The sequence below is a fragment of the Dermochelys coriacea genome, chromosome 1 (assembly GCF_009764565.3).
Source record: "Dermochelys coriacea isolate rDerCor1 chromosome 1, rDerCor1.pri.v4, whole genome shotgun sequence".
In the NCBI taxonomy this organism is placed as follows: Eukaryota; Metazoa; Chordata; order Testudines; family Dermochelyidae; genus Dermochelys; species Dermochelys coriacea.
The window spans coordinates 215,628,661-215,646,323 of NC_050068.2; the positions used below are offsets into that span (position 1 = coordinate 215,628,661).

General features: G+C 41.9%; 1 protein-coding gene across 1 annotated transcript in view; it reads left to right on the forward strand.

The window, feature by feature from the left end:
- Positions 1–11,264, forward strand: part of LOC119858195 (ovostatin-like) — a 52,850-nt gene extending 41,586 nt beyond the window's left edge. Inside the window, exons 29-37 of the mRNA XM_038408214.2 lie at positions 4,160–4,325; positions 5,003–5,223; positions 5,836–6,051; positions 6,184–6,308; positions 6,587–6,677; positions 8,354–8,422; positions 9,523–9,625; positions 10,642–10,717; positions 11,170–11,264. Coding sequence (XP_038264142.1) covers positions 4,160–4,325; positions 5,003–5,223; positions 5,836–6,051; positions 6,184–6,308; positions 6,587–6,677; positions 8,354–8,422; positions 9,523–9,625; positions 10,642–10,717; positions 11,170–11,221 — 1,119 coding nt within the window. The 3' untranslated portion in view covers positions 11,222–11,264. The remainder of the gene's footprint in view (positions 1–4,159; positions 4,326–5,002; positions 5,224–5,835; positions 6,052–6,183; positions 6,309–6,586; positions 6,678–8,353; positions 8,423–9,522; positions 9,626–10,641; positions 10,718–11,169) is intronic.
- Positions 11,265–17,663: the final 6,399 nt, after the last annotated feature.

Below are 17,663 nucleotides of genomic sequence, written 5' to 3' on the forward strand. Positions count from 1 at the left end.
GTCCTGGAAAAAATTTTGAAGGAGAAATTAGTTAAGGACATTGAAGTCAATGGTAAATGGGACAAAATACAACATGGTTTTACAAAAGGTAGATCGTGCCAAACCAACCTAATCTCCTTTTTTGAAAAAGTAACAGATTTTTTAGATAAAGGAAATGCAGTGGATCTAATTTACCTAGATTTCAGTAAGGCATTTGATACCGTGCCACATGGGGAATTATTAGTTAAATTGGAGAAGATGGGGATCAATATGAACATCAAAAGGTGGATAAGGAATTGGTTAAAGGGGAGACTGCAACGGGTCCTATTGAAAGGCGAACTGTCAGGTTGGAGGGAGGTTACCAGTGGAGTTCCTCAGGGATCGGTTTTGGGACCAATCTTATTTAATCTTTTTATTACTGACCTTGGCACAAAAAGTGGGAGTGTGCTAATAAAGTTTGCAGATGATACAAAGCTGGGAGGTATTGCCAATTCGGAGAAGGATCGGGATATTATACAGGAGGATCTGGATGACCTTGTAAACTGGAGTAATAGTAATAGGATGAAATTTAATAGTGAGAAGTGTAAGGTTATGCATTTAGGGATTAATAACAAGAATTTTAGCTATAAGTTGGGGACGCATCAATTAGAAGTAACGGAAGAGGAGAAGGACCTTGGAGTATTGGTTGATCATAGGATGACTATGAGCTGCCAATGTGATATGGCTGTGAAAAAAAGCGAATGCGGTTTTGGGATGCATCAGGAGAGGCATTTCCAGTAGGGATAAGGAGGTTTTAGTACCGTTATACAAGGCACTGGTGAGACCTCACCTAGAATACTGTGTGCAGTTCTGGTCTCCCATGTTTAAAAAGGATGAATTCAAACTGGAGCAGGTACAGAGAAGGGCTACTAGGATGATCCGAGGAATGGAAAACTTGTCTTATGAAAGGAGACTTAAGGAGCTTGGCTTGTTGAGCCTAACTAAAAGAAGGTTGAGGGGAGATATGATTGCTCTCTATAAATATATCAGAGGGATAAATACAAGAGAGGGAGAGGAATTATTTCAGCTCAGCACCAATGTGGACACAAGAACAAATGGGTATAAACTGGCCACCAGGAAGTTTAGACTTGAAATCAGACGAAGGTTTTTAACCATCAGAGGAGTGAAGTTTTGGAATAGCCTTCCAAGGGAAGCAGTGGGGGCAAAAGATCTATCTGGCTTTAAGATTCTACTCGATAAGTTTATGGAGGAGATGGTATGATGGGATAATGGGATTTTGGTAAGTAATTGATCTTTAAATATTCAGGGTAAATAGGCCAAATCCCCTGAGATGGGATATTAGATGGATGGGATCTGAGTTACCCAGGAAAGAATTTTCTGTAGTATCTGGCTGGTGAATCTTGCCCATATGCTCAGGGTTTAGCTGATTGCCATATTTGGGGTCGGGAAGGAATTTTCCTCCAGGGCAGATTGGAGAGGCCCTGGAGGTTTTTCGCCTTCCTCTGTAGCATGGGGCATGGTTGACTTGAGGGAGGCTTCTCTGCTCCTTGAAGTCTTTGAACCATGATTTAAGGACTTCAATAGCTCAGACATGGGTGAGGTTTTTCATAGGAGTGGGTGGGTGAGATTCTGTGGCCTGCGCTGTGCAGGAGGTCGGACTAGATGATCAGAATGGTCCCTTCTGACCTTAGTATCTATGAATCTATGAATTAAGTGCTACCCTGCCTTATTAGACTGGTCAGTCATATGTCATAAACAGGCGTGGAAGTGAGAATCTGTGCCTCATCTCTACTCTTCAGTGAGGTCTTAAATACTGGCTTTTGCACACTGAGTGTCTATATGGCCATATCAAGGGGTCTGTACCCAATTACGTAACAGAATTATTATGTGTAAATGGCCTCACAAATGCACTGGATACTTAATGCATGATATCAGTTAGTCATGTCTTGTGTCCCCAGTTTAACTGCAGTTATGGATTCACTCATCAGTAGAAAATCTTAGCTCTCAAGAACAGTCCAGTTGTTTTAGAAAACAGAGTTCCTTAAAGGCAGAATCCAGCTCAATTTTTTTTAGTGTACACTATACAGCTGTTCTAGCTTCTAGCCTTGCAAACTCATTCTAGGACCTTAGCCTGAAGCTGTGTTTTCATTTTTCAACATCATGATTGCAATGGAGAGAAAAGATGTGGTCTGGGTGCTATCCTGGGACATGGGAGGCCTGAGTTTAATGCCCTGCTCTGCTACAGACTTCCTGCGAATCACTTCATCTCTCTGTTTCTCTTCTAAAATGGGGATGATGATGATAACATAAGAATGGCCATACTGGGTCAGACCAATGGTTATTCTAGTGCAGGATCCTGACTCCCAACTGTGGCCAATTCCAGGTGCTTCAAAGAGAATGAACAGAACAGGGCTATTTTCAAGTGATCTATCTCCTGTCATCCAGTCCCAGCTTCTGGCAGTCAGAGGTTAGGGACATTTGGAGCATGGGGTTGCATTCCTGACCATCTTGGCTAATAGCCACTGATGGACCTGTCCTCCATGAACTTATCTAATTCTTTTGTGAACCCAGTTATACTTTTGGCCTTCACAACATCCCCTGGCAATGAGTTCCACAGGTTGACTGTGCATTGTGTGATGAAATACTTCCTTTTGTCTGTTTTAAACCTGCTACTTATTTATTTTTTTGGGTGACCCCTTATTCTTGTGTTATGTGAAGGAGTAAATAACACTTCCTTATTCACTTTCTCCACTATAAAATTCATGATTTTATAGGCCTTGTCAGATCCCCCCTTAGTCGTCTCTTTTCCAAGCTGAACAGTCCTTTTAATCTATCCTCATATGGAAGCTGTTCCATACCCCTAATAATTTTTGTTGCCTTTGTCTGTACTTTTTTCCATTTCTCCTATATCTTTTTTGTGATGGGGCAACCAGAACTGCACGCAGCATTCAAGACGTGGGCATACCATGGCTTATATAGTGGCATTATGATATTTTCAGTCTTATTAACTATCTCTTTCCTAATGGTTCCTAATGTTCTGTTAGCTTTTTTGACTGCCACTTCTCATTGAGCAGATGTTTTCAGAGAACTATCCATGATGACTCCAAGAGCTCTTTCTTCAGTGGTAACAGCTAATTTAGACCCCATAATTTTGTATTTATAGTTGGGATTATGTTTTCCAATGTGCAGTACTTTGCATTTGTAAACACTGAATTTCATCTGTCATTTTGTTGCTCACTTATCTACCCCTTTTTCTAGATAATTTATGGATATGTTGAATAGGACTGGTCTCAGTACAGACCTCTGGGGGACACCACTATTTACCTTTCTCCATTCTGAAAACTATGTATTACTACCCTTTGTTTCCTATCTTTTAGCCAGTTACTGATCCATGAAAGGGCCTTCCTTTTCTCATGGGGATGTTGTAAGGATAAATACATTAAAGATTGTGAAGCACTCAGATACAATGGTGGTAGGGACCAGATAGGGACCCAAGAAAGACAGTAAATGAAACATTCTCCACGATCAATTTGTTTCTTTAGTTACACTTGTGCAATCCCATTATCACCATATTATCAGTCACCAGATGTATCTGTGACTGCAGGTGGAAGATAGTTAACAAGTCCCTTGTTGATGTATGAGCCGGAATAGAGTCCAACTCATTCATCCAGAGTTGGAATAATTCTGCCAGTCTGATAGAAGAGAAAATTTATTTTTGTCACTAAAGTCAGCAAATAAATAACAGTAATAATAATAATAATAATTAATAATGCCTAGTTCTAGTATCGCACTTTTCATCGGTTGATCTCAAACTATTTTACAAAGAGGGCACTATCATTATCCTCATTCTACAGATGTGAAAACTGAGGCACAGAAAAACAAAGTGACTTAGTCATTAAGCTGGCAAGAGGCAGAGCTGGGAATAAAACCCAGGTCCCCCTAGGCCTAGTCCAGCAGGTGTGTTGGTAAGAAGTTACCATTTCTTCATGGTCACTTTTCAGAAAAGACCTCCTCTTTAAGAGATCTTCCTGCACTCTGCAGCCCCTTTGGAAGTGAACATGCCATATGCTCAGCATGAGATTCCAGTGATGGATGATTAAAGAACAGTTGAAATCTTTAAGGAGAAACTGATGCACTAAACTGAATACCAAACAAACCTAAACCACATTTTTATTAACAGCACAAAGTGGTCCAGAATGGTCTGTCCTGCTTGGATGCTGCATCTATCAGGAATGTGGACAATGTTTATTACCAAGCTCTGCTGGCTTACACTTATGGCTTAGCCGGTAACAAGGAGAAATGGAGATTCTTCTTGAAGGAGCTGGACAAATCGGCTACAAAAGTTGGTGAGTGTCATTTGAGTTTTCCCATGAGATAGCCATTGAGAATGGTTTGAGAGTGGAATAGCCTGTGGTATGAAAAACGTCAGTCTTTGATGTCCAGCCCCTGCTACCTTCCCATTCCACAGCAACCTTAGTTGGACTTATCTCCAAAGTGGAATATGAATTCTGTGAATGTCTCTTTACCTTCTGGCCTATGCAGAAGGGGAAACTGAGGCCTGATGTTCTTGCAGCTTCATTTTCCTTTCTTTGTATAGACCCCTGTTTGCACTCCTTCCCTTCTACCACACCCTCTCTCTGGAAATAGATCCTGGGTCTCTCGCAGTTCAGAATTCTAGCTACTGAGAAATGAGGTTGCCCTCTATAACCTCCCACTGCTAGCCCTGAGAGAAAGAGGGATGGGAGCAAGGGACCAGCACTGGGAATCAAGCTGTATCCCCCGCATGGCAGCATTGCACATAGAGTCATAGAATATCAGGGTTGGAAGGGACTTCAGGAGGTCATCTAGTCCAACCCCCTGCTCAAAGCAGGACCAAGCCCCAATTTTTGCCCCAGATACCTAAATGGCCCCCTCAAGGATTGAACTCAGAACCCTGGGTTTAGCAAGCCAATACTCAAACCACTGAGCACATTAACCATGAGGTAACTGATCAAGCTCCTCATAATCTCCTTTCTGTTCTCAGGCGGCTCAGTGCACTGGGAGCGGAAAGAGAAGCCCTTGGCAGAAAAATTCCCCTCCTTCAACTCCCGTGCTGCCTCTGCTGAGATTGAGATGACCTGCTATGTGATACTGGCGCTGCTTCAGGGCCCCACCTTGACCCCAGAGGAGTTATCATACGTAGCTCAGATCGTGCAGTGGGTCGCTAAACAGCAGAATGCATATGGAGGCTTCTCATCCACACAGGTAAATATTGCTTCTGTTCAAAGAAATAGACCCTGAAAACAGTCAAGCTCTCATGCTGGATCCCCATGTCCCTCCACTGCTGGGAGGGTGCCCCTAGAGAGGACCCAGGGATTCTGAAACTTCCCTCTCCCATTGTTCCAAAATAGACCAAATCTGGTACAAAAGCCATTTATCTGACAGGGGTTTTGGAGCAGGTGGAGAGTATGGTCCTGAAAGCGGGGGAGTGGGATGCTTTTTAGCAAATGATTCACCAGCTGGCTGAGTTAATTTGTTCCATTGTCTTTAATGCTGCTGGATATTTTGTGCTCCTGTAACATTAATTGTCAGGACACAGAGAGCTCTGCTATAGATGTCTTGATAACCACTATTTAAATATAAGGAAATGATGATTTGCCTGAGTTCTCACAACAAGTCAGTGGAAATCAGCAATAGAATGCAGGTGTCCTAATTCAGTTCAAGCCACAAAACCACCTTCTCTCTGCACCACTCCTTCCATTCTATCCCAGAACAGGAGGTGACGGGCTCTCTGGGATGTATAGGAGCTGCACCAGTCTTATGCATTATATCCCAGTGGAGACTCTTTCTAATGAGGGGCCATGTTGTACTTTACAGGACACTGTTGTCGCTCTCCAAGCACTAGCCCAATATGGGTATCTCACCTTCTCAAAGGATGGTCAAAACACCGTCGACATCAGCTCCAAGGAACTTCTGAATAAGGTTTTCCAGGTGCATAACAGGAACCGCTTACTGCTGCAGCAAGTGTCCCTGCCCAGTCTCCCAGGGAATTACAGTGTGAAAGTAAAAGGCAATGGCTGTGTCTATCTGCAGGTAAACAAGGCTCCCAGCCCTTTCAGCTGATAACTCAGGAGATCTTCTCTCCTTTCCCTTCAACAGGACTACAGCATTACCACAGGTGATGCAGGGGCTGCTTTGTTACATGACAGTTTTTATCTCTTCTAGACAACCCTGAGATACAACATCTACCTTCCTCAAAAGGCCTCTGGGTTCTCTCTCTCAGTGGAGACAGTGAATGGCTCCTGTGCAGGCAGCTTCCTGCCAAAGTTTGACCTTGTCCTCTCAGCCAGGTAACCCCTTCCCACTGCCCTGGCTCCCTGGATGCCACATAGGGTAATGTGTTGGGGGAGGGATTTAAAAAGAGCACACTGTAGCATACCATTGTGTAGCTGCAGTAAGGCATGTAGGACCTTCTGCTGAATGACACTTACTCCTATTGCTAACCTTTCCATCCGCTGATATAACTGAATGGGCAAGAAGGGCCATACAGTTCAGTGAGATTTCATAGGGTATTTGTGCATGTCATTGTGTTTCCTCCCCAATCGTGATCCAGTCTCTCTCGTTTCAGTTATGCCGGGAAGCGCAGTACCTCCAACATGGCCATTATTGATGTCAAGATGCTCTCCGGCTTCGTCCCTGTCAGATCGTCCCTGCAGAAGGTACAGAAAGGGAATGTTATCAGTAAGCCACCCAAAGGGCAGCGGGAGTTAGAGGATATTACACCAGGGATTGGTTAAGAAGAGGAGCAGAGTAGCAAACTGGTGTCCTGAGTCATGTGGAGAATTCAGTTAAACCACTTGGGCCAGGGATCTAGCCACATCCCCTGTGCTTTAGCTGCTCATTTGATAAAGTGAGATTTACATAGTAACTAATCCTGGAGAGGTTAAATGTGCTTGGCCTTGGGCACTGTGAGTCATCAACCATGTGATGTTTGTGGTTCCCCATGTCTACCTGGATATCTTGCCATGTGATGTTGCCAATATATGTGTAGCACAGTTTAACAAACATGGAAGAATCTATATTTCCCTTTCCCCACTCTGTGTTGTACTATCTAACCCCCCAGGTTATGATTAATAGATTACAGGATCAGAAGGGACCACTGTGATAATCTAGTCTGACCTCCTGCATAACACAGGCCGGAGAATTTCACCTAGTATTCCTGTATCAAGGCCATATCTTGTGGTTAAGCTGAAGCTTATTTCCTAGAAAAACACCTGATCTCATGTTAAAGACTTCAAATAATGGAGGATGCAAGACATGCCTTGGTAAATTGTCCCAGTGGTTAATATCCCTAACTGTTAAAAATGTGCACCCTATTGGTAGCCTGGATTTATTTAGTTTCAGCTTCCAGCCAAGGATACTAAGGCAGTGTTTCTCAACCTTTTTGATACCAGGGAGTGGGTTCCTGCCTTCCTAAATTGTCTCAGGGAAATCTCAGGGATCACTTACCCTGGTCCTTGAGAAACACTGCTCTAAGGCATTTCACACACAGACATCGAGTAGGATGGGATTTACACCTGAATTAATCCAGTAACAGGCTCAAATCCCCATATCAAACAGTCTCAAATCTGGGGTGGGAGTAGGGTTTCAATCTCAGGCCCATCTCCAGATTGGCATCTTTCAACAGCAGCTGTGGCTGGCGTATAACACAGAAATGTTTGTGAATATCAAACTATGCAGCTTAACTGCCAGGGAAGTGAAAAAAGGAAGTGGTATGTGATAGAAAACATTTCTTCTCAGAGTCTGTTCATTCACTGTCTGCTTTTCTCTGTGTATGTGTGTGCATTTAGAGCACATTTATCACCCTGGGATTGGGTTTATCCTTTGGGTCTGGAGCTGTATGAAATCCAGAACTTGTCTTTGGCAGTACTTTGTGTGGAATTTTTTTGTACTCTCCACATTTTCCTTTTGGGAGCAGTTAAAACAAAATTGTTATTTTTTACCATTTTTTGCCCTTTTTTGGGGGCCTATTTTTATAGTGGAACTATTTTGCTCAAACAGCTACCTCGCGTTAAAGACATTTCACTTTTCACTAGAAAATCAGTCAGCTTGAGTTGAAAAAAATGGTAACATGCAAAATTTTCCGTTCAAATGGGTCCAATTTTGAATTCATAATAAAATTCAAAAAAAAAGGGGGGGGGGTGAATTTTGAGAAGTCCTGTGTTTCATTATGGTGATTGTTTAATACTCCTCTTAGGACTTCAGCAATAAATACCATTTTTTGTATTACTAATCGTGACGATTAGCTGTCACTGTGGCACCACAGACATGCTGTTTGTGTAGGTTTGGGGATGTCTCTTGTGTTTAAAGTTGGTATCATTTGCCTTGTTTAAAGCTTCAGGATGGTCCTAAGGTGATGCAGGTGGAGTCCAAGCACAACCATGTCTTCTTCTACTTGGCAAATGTAAGTTTGTGGAAGAATGTGCCTTTTGTTGTTGTTGTTGTTGTTTCTGTAAAATTTGGAACTTAAAATGTACTCCTAAATGAATGAAATAACACATCATCAGCCAGCCTGTGGTTATTGTTGTTTACAGAGAGATTTCAGGTGTCCGTTGCCATCTCGTATAATTATCAGAAAAATGATTCTGAAAAATTATGAAAAAAAATGACAAATTATGAAAAATGATCAGGGGGTTGGGGCACAGGACGTATGAGGAGAGGCTGAGGGAACTGGGCTTGTTTTGTCTGCGGAAGAGAAGAATGAGGGGGGATTTGATAGCTGCTTTCAACTACCTGAAAGGGGGTTCCAAAGAGGATGGATCTAGACTGTTCTCAGTGGTAGCAGATGACAGAACAAGGAGTAATGGGTGAGTTGCAGTGGGGGAGGTCTAGGTTGGATATTTGGAAAAAGTTTTTCACTAGGAGGGTAGTGAATCACTGGAATGCGTTACCTAGGGAGGTGGTGGAATCTCCTTCCTTAGAGGTTTTTAAGGCCCGGCTTGACAAAGTCCTGGCTGGGATGATTTAGTTGGGAATTGGTCCTGCTTTGAGCAGGGGGTTGGACTAGATGACCTCCTGAGGTCTCTTCCAACCCTGATATTCTATGATTCTAATTGGTAAAGTGAGCTGTTCAGATGACTTAGTCACACTATATAAATCCATTTAGAATAATGGCAATTAAGTTCTGCATATTTTTCTGTTGTCCCTGAGACCTACAAATGAGTACGGGGTAATGCAGAATATAACAGCAGTATAGTGCCATGGAAAGGGAGCTCTGTGCATTTATTATTAATCTTTATGGAAGAGCTGCACATTTCCACAGCATTTTACATGCATAGATAAACCTCCATTCCTGCCCCTATGAGCTGATGGTCTAAATAAAACACAGCACTTTAAAGCGGGATTTGAACAATTAGAGAGAGGGCAGCTGGCAGAAACTAGAAACTGTTTATGGGGGGATGGGGAAAGAGAGAGAAGGGCTTAGAAATCTCTGCTCAGAGCAATTCAGTGAAGTAGATATTAAACAAAACAAAGTCTGATGCATTTTTTCTCTCCCATTTCCAGGTGTCTCAGGAGAAAATCAGTTTCTCTTTCTCGGTTGAGCAAAACCTTCCTGTGTCTGATATCAAACCTGCTTCAGTGCACCTCTATGACTACTATGAAACAGGTAAACCTCCCTGAGCCTGAGAAGAAATCTAGTGAATCAAGCTTTAGCATGATCCAGGCTGCTGAATAACTGAAAAATCTGGTTCATTTCCCCAGCTGCAGGCCTGTCTTTCCATTTCTGCATTTGCCTTTTTTTCTCTCTCTGCGCAACAGTGAGTGGAAAGTGAGGGTTCAGTTTTTACTGATTTTATCAGCAATTACTGATTCTACCAATTCTCAGAGGTTATGATACAGCACACTGGGCCCAAGTAGGGTCATTGGGAGTTTTCTCTCTCCACCTTCCTGTTTAATTTGAATAAAAAGAAGGATGAACAGTGGCACTCCCAAGAACTACTTATTACAAGCCACTACAGGGACCTTTGCGTTTTATCTGATTCAATGTGTGGCTTTGCCCTCGTTCCATTGATTTGGCATGATGTTAAAAATAAATGACACGGGATCAGCATTTCTCTCTTGTCTAGTCTGGCCTGGTTCACCCACCAACCATATCATTGCCATAATAGCTAGCAGCTAAGTAATCATGGTTGTATCAGAGAGACAAGGTGGGTGAAGTAATAGCTTTTATTGGACCAACTTCTGTTCTATCAGTCATCATCGAGTACCAAAAGCTATAGTTACTATTACACATTAAGTTCCGATGTTGTTTGCCCAGCTTTGGGATAAACACCAGGAACTGTCTCTGCCCAGATCAGTAGAGCTGTCCAGGGATGGGAGGGTATATTCTGCTTCCTGTGATTGTACACACTGATCAACATAATTAGCATCAGAAATGGCTCCTGTGGTTACTGATAGTCCTCCCTTCTGAACATTGTCAATAGGCCCAGTGGAATGCATTGGGCAGTGACCGTGCATTCTAAATCAGCCATGGAAACATGTCCCTAAACAGCTGGGGAGGCCACAACAAGATCCTTCGGATGCTGGTGGATCCAGAATATGTGTTAACCACAGATGTGCATGCACTGGGGCTGGAGCGATTTGTCACTGGAATATGGATGTTTTCTTCCTTTTCTTTTCCAGACGAGTACGCTCTTGCTGAATACAATACGCCCTGCAGTCAGGATTCAAGTGAAAACCTGCTAGGAGTCAGGAAAAGGTAACTGAGAGCAATAGACACTGGGTAGGTGTGAATGGGAAAAGAAGAGCAGAAGAGAGTTGATTTTTTGTGGAGAGGAAAATAGAAAGTAGAGAGCTGGATGTGGGATAAATCCACACACACTGCTGTGGATCAGAAAAGCCTGATCTCTGCAAACACTCCCAAAGATCCATCCTGGATTTTACCTTCATTCCCTGAAGATCATTGCCACAGTTGCTGGTCTGTCCTAACAAAGTTGAGACTGTGTGCTTAGTCCCGGAAACCCTCTCCCACCCAGGTACCCAGGTGCACACTATACGTAGGTGTTTCTTGTAGAAGACTGGATTCCTGAAAATCACGTGTATGGCAACAAATTCCTCCCAAAATTATAATTTGTAGAGAGAAAAATAATTTTCTGCATAAAAAAATAATCTATAGATTTTAATCACTCTCTTTTTTTTCCTTTTCACCAGGAGAAATGACAGCTGTGAAAATGTGATTTCAGATTCTCATTGCCCTGAGTGATTGAGTTTGGCTAGAGCCATTTCAATAAATATCACACTCCTAATCACAGTGTGTGTGTGGACTGGTTAATTTTAAGGAGGTGACGCTGACACCCCTTCTCAAATGTTGTTGGTTCAGGTAGGAAAGAGTTCTGTTCACAAAGATAATTGTCCATCCACAGCCAACAGGGCACCTTGGCTGGCAGTTGTTTCTTGGCTGGTTTGCCTTCAGCTCAGGGCATCGATTTCTTAGGTGCCCAGAAGAGTTTCACTGATAGCAGTTTTGGGGCTCCTCACCCCTTTCAGGAGAGTTGAGAGAGGAATTACCAGGAAAGGGGTGAGTGTTTAGCCTCCCAACCATGCTCCTTCTCACCAGGGGTAAAACAGGATTCCCCTCTTCCCCCCAGGTTTAAACTCCTCTTTTTGCAGTTTACTCTCAATAGATGACTGGGTTTCCTAAAAGGCATCTGTCAGAGTGGCCATTTCTATCACAAATTTAATGCTTTATCCCAGATACATTGCTTCACATCATCCTTACACATCCTCAAGAAATGTTCCTGAGCAGTGACATAAAGCAATTGTTCAAAATCTTCAACACCTTTTCCCTTAACCCATATTCATTATTACTCACACCAACACTCCTCTTAAGATTTCTAAATTTTACCCTCGTCACCTCAGGAGTAATTTGGAACATTTTTTCCAAACCGTTTCTTTAAATTTTGAGTTATACTAAAGTATCCTGAATTGGCATTTTATTAAATACATTTTGAACTTTACCAGACAATTTTGCAATCAGTGTGGGGACTCTCCTGTCTTCAGGCATTTCATGGACTTCACACAGCTTTTCAAAAGTAGTGAAGTATTCCTCAATGCAGTCTGACTCTTTGTATGCAAGACACAGCTGGTCCCAGTTGTGGAGTCTCAGAGTGATGGTATTTGTTGGTGACACAGGGATCTCTTTCTGCTTTTCTAACAGTTCCAGTTGGTGTTCCATTCCTTTTCCTTCTCCTCAGCCTCTTTGGCTTGTAGCTCCATGACCCTTCTGTATGTGGCTTCCTCTCTGGCAGCCTCCACCTCTGCAGCCTCTTTGCCTTGTTTCTGGGTCTTAGCTTCCAGTTGCTTTAGTTTCAAGGCTCGCTAGTGTGCTGCTGCTTCTAAGGCAGTGGTCATTTCCTTCTTCTTCACCTTAAGCTCTTTCATGTTCATTTTTATCTCTGTGTCCTTTAATTGACACTTTCTGTTCTTCCTCTGCCTCTAACCTGAACATGTCTAACTTTGCAATTGCTTCACTGCTGCTGCTCAGTTTTATGCCTTTCTGTTTCTATTTCCCTGTCCACAAATAAGCAAACAGAAAATAAAAAAACTTTTAACCTTTTCTTTACTGTTTCCAGCCACCACCCTTTAATTTATCACTTAAAATCACTACACTAGTATTTGAGATATAAACTTCACTCAGAAGAAGTTGTGCTCACTGTGCCACGGTGCCATTCCCCAGGTGTGGCAGGAAGATGAGTCACTGACGCAGTGCCTCTGGCTGGTTGTCCAGGGAATTAGCTCTTTCCAGCCCCAGAGCGCTATCTGCCAGCTGATATCTCGCCTGCCGCTGGCCCCCGTGTCCCTCCCTAACCCCGGTGCCCTTTACCCAGGGGTTCTGCCCACCACAGCAACCCACAATCTTGGTCTCCCCACTTAGGGGAACCCCCAACCCCCTATTTCCACCTCGCCTCAGTGGCTACTGCCCGTCACCATCTAGTCCCCGCTCATTGGGGCAGACTGCAGTCTGTAAAGGCCACTCATCATTGGCAAGGAGGGTTTGGACCTGTTGCCTCTGCCTATCTCTGGGCTGCCCTTCTGCAGCCCCAGGACCCTTTGTGGGCACTTAACTTGGCCTGCAGCCTGGGGTTTTGCTAGGCTGGAGCTCCCTAGCTCCCTCTGCCCTTCCCCAGCACTGCTCCCTCGATATGGAGAAGGCATACACTAGCCTTTGTAAACTGAACTGAGATTTCCCAACTACTTCAACCAAAACACACTGTTTTAAGTAAAATATAAAAGAGGTTTATTAACTTTAGAAAGATTTTAAGTGATTATAAGTAGCAAGCTTAGAGATTAAAGTTGGTTACTTAAGACATAAAAATAAATTTATAGTCTAAATTCTACAAACTAAACAGGATTTGAATCAAGCAATGTCTCACCCTGACAGTACAAGCAGGTTACAGATCCTCAATACATACTCCGATGAAATGAGCTGTAGCTCACGGAAGCTTATGCTCAAATAAATTTGTTAGTCTCTAAGGTGGCACAAGTACTCCTTTTCTTTTTGCGAATACAGACTAACACGGCTGCTACTCTGAAACAATACACAGGCTGGGATTCTTTTCCAGCCTGGGACTACCCTCCCCCAGTTCATAGTCTTTGTCCTACTGATATTCCTCCAGATATTGAGTTGTCAGGGAGAGGGGTGTGGGGGGTGGAGAAAGAGGCCAAGTGATGATGTGTCACTTCCCTTTTATATTTTCTTTCAGCTTGCTGGAAACCTCTTTACTGTGATGGGGATCAGGCAGTTCCCATTGGCCAGGCAATCTCCATTGTATACAATCTCTGGGACAGAGAATTCTTTCCTTAATGGGTGTTGATGATCCATTAATACTGTCTGCCTATTGATGGCTACTCCATTGTTGTACCTGAAAGGCTGGTTGTAGGTGTTTCCAACCTCACAACATATTTCAGTAACATACACATAACAATACTTTATAACTTTGCATATGATGAAAGCACATACAATCCAAGAGGATATTAATGTTCTCCAGATCAAGACTTTTAAAATGATACTTCACAAGACATACTGTGTACAAAATATATCATAATGATATCACAGTGGTGATTTGGAGGGGGCATGGTGCTACTTTGAGGTACAGAGTGTCACACTAGATCACACTATTCAAAGTTAGGAAGTTGTAGATTTTTCTGATAAATTGCTACATTAAGCACATTTTAGCAATACTACCTTTCACTAACGCACCTGTAATGGAGTAGTATTCCTCAATAGCACAATTAGGTTATTGTTTGTATACAATAGCCCATTTGTGATGCGTACAAACACAGTCCCTACATATATCACACACACACACACACACACACACACACACACACACACACACACACACGTTAAAAGAACATTAACATTGAAAAGTCAAACACTTGGCAGTTAGGAAATGGCAGAATTATGGTTGCCTGTGGAATCTTAATGTGGTCCCTTGTACGTATGCATTATGATACAGTCGTTAATTATGTTATCACAAACTATTTTTTCCACAGCTCCCTTCCCCACCCCCTTTTGACACATGTGTAATGTAACTTCCACTGTCTCTGGCCTCACCTTTCTCAGTTTACACTGGAGACACAGGCAAACAGGCAAAACAACATTCCTTTGTCTAGAACAAACTTGTTTATCAAGTCTGTCCCCAAAACATATTTTAGGAACATATTTTCATCACACAGACATAACTCTACTTGCCATCTGTATATATCTCACACACCGATATCCATAATCAGCATGTTGCCAGTTTTTATATGAAGTCTTACCCAATACACTCTTATAGTACAATAATACTGTATACAAACAGTTGTTCCAATTATTTATTCTTTGGGTTTCAGACCCACTGTGCTTCCCTTGGAGCATCTGGACTCTGATTGTCACACTAAGGGCTTGTCTTCACTACCACGCTACATCGGCGCAGCTATATCGCGCTATGTTGACAGAAGAGTATCTCCCGCTGACATAGCATGGTGTAGACATCGCTTTAAGTTGATGTAACTTACATCATTCAGGGGAGTGGTTTTTTTCACACCCCTGCGTGACATAAATTACACTTACTTCAGTGGTAGTGTCGACAAGCCCTCAGCTACTTAAGGGACTAGCTGAAGTCATCTTGGAACCGTTAGCAATTATCTTTGAGAACTCATGAAGGACACATGAGGTCCCAGAGGACAGGAGTAGGGCAACCACTATCTATAAACACTGAAATAAAGAGGTATCAGTCAGCTTAACTTCAATACCTAGAAAGACAATGGAAGAAAGATTAAACAATCGATTTGTAAGCACTCTGAGGATAATAGTGTTATGAGGAAAAGCCAGCATGGATTTTTCAAAGACAAATCATGCCTTACAAACCAAATTTATTTCTTTGACAGTGTTACTGTCCTAGTGGATGGGGGGGAAGTAATAAACCTGAGATACCTTTATTTTAGTTAGGCTTTTGATACAGTTCCACATGACATTCTCGTAAGAAAACTGGAGAAATGTGCTCTAGATTAAATTACTATAAGGTGAGTGTATAATTGGTTGAAAGACCGTACTCTAAGAGCAGTCATCAATGGTTTGCTGTCAAACTGGGAATATGTATCTAGTATGGTCCCAAAGGGGTCAGTCCTGGGTCTGGTACTATTCAATAGTTTCATTAATGATTTGGATAATGGGGTAGAGAATATTTTTATCAGATTTGTAGATGGTTGATCCACCCATCTATTAGAATGTAGATTGATCCACCCAGCAAGACTCAGGTTAACAATTTCGCCCTCTAGACCTTTTGCACACTGCTCAATTTCTCTTTCATATACTTTATCCAGCAATTTGCCTGTGACATCTGCTCTGTTGGATGGACAGTATCCTGGTCTTAATGACTGAACCATGTTAAGGAAGTGTGGGTTCTCAATCATACGGAAAGGAGAATTTGTTGCATAAACAAACCAGGCAATTTTTTCACGAATTACCTCTTTTTGTAATCTGCTGGTTCTTATCACAAACTTATCTATGGTTGGTTCTGGATAATGGAGTTTGGTTTTTTTTGCTACAAGTGATATACTGTGGCTATGTGACATACACGATGTGACTGAAACACTATGATTGGCAGATAACTCTGAAACTATAGAAAATGATGATGATCTTGAAGGTGGATAGTCTTCAGAATCCTGTATGTTGAGGATGGATTCTCCTAAACAAAATAAGTCAATGCAGTTATTTAATTATTATTACCATACTGCTCATTTAGTATCACTCATTGCATTCACTGACAGACAGTACAACTTTAAAGGTGAAATTGTAAAAGGAAGATCTGGCTATTTCAGCTATCTATTTTTTATCACAACTGCATCTAAAATGATAGTACCATAGAGTAACAACGATATTTTTTGCTCAAACATGAGAATTCAACAATAGTCCAGAAGGAAGACAGACAGTCCTTAAGAAAGAAATATGAAATAAAAAAGTTTACCAACCTGAAGATCCTGCATGTTCAGACATGTTCCTTTCATCTTCAATGCAGCTTCCTCCTGAGAAGGAACACTTCTCATGATGTTGTTCCATTTGGGGAACCAGGCCTTGAATTTCTTTGTTGCACTGTTTGCATTTTGCACGCATGCCTGTCTTACCCACAGGTAGAGGAACTTCATTAAAATATTCCCAAACCGTGTCTCTTTTAAGGCCTCCTGCCATTATAGATTTTCCCTTCTAATGAGAGAATGGTATGGTAGATCTCAAATCAATGAAGGCTACACTCAGAAAGACCTCAAGATTTCTGGAATATGCTGCTCAAACAGTTTCAATTTTGTTTCTGTTGCCTGTCCCTCCTTTCTCACATTTATCTCCAGATTTCTTCTCCTTGTACAGGTCTATTCCACCCCCAACAAACTTCTATTCATTGAACTTTTTGAAACTTAGCACTTTCAGAGAGAGAGAGGTAAGGGATTGACTCTGTGTACACAAATTTGCAGAAGGACAATAGGGCTGAGGTCTGTTATTTCTCACCTCTCTATATTATTCATTTATATAATTAAAAACATTTTTGCTGTTAACAAGCATGTTATCTCTGGAGACACAAGTCCATAATTTGAGAACTGCAAAATTAAGCATCTCTGATGGTATTTTGTAGACTGAGCACTGAGTCCCATTGGGTAGATAGAAAGATTAACCTAAATAATCTATACAGAAGCCCCTGGAACCCATCAGATTGGGTCCCTAATCCATGAACTGTTGGAACTCATTTACAAAACTTTTCTTAAATATTACATGAATATATTGTCGCATACTATAGAATTAGAATTTATAATCCCTATGCCATGATGAGATATCTTTGAGCTATAATGCATCTTAATTAAAACTACCTTTAGATAGGTTTTTTCCACAAAAAACATTTTATCAAAAAATCTAATTTAAATAAAAAAAATCATTGATTTTTATCCACCCTGGGCACTCCCTACACTTGCCCTGTGCTCAAACACTGAGCCTACGCCCTGAGAGCACACCACACTTGCAAAATTTAACAACCACTTCATATGTTTTATAGCCCTTTAACTCATCAACACAAGGTATCACCTAAACATATACTTTCCCCTACCCATCATTAAATCCACAGACAGCTCTCATATCCCAACTCACTACTGACAATACCCATGGCAAGATGAACCCA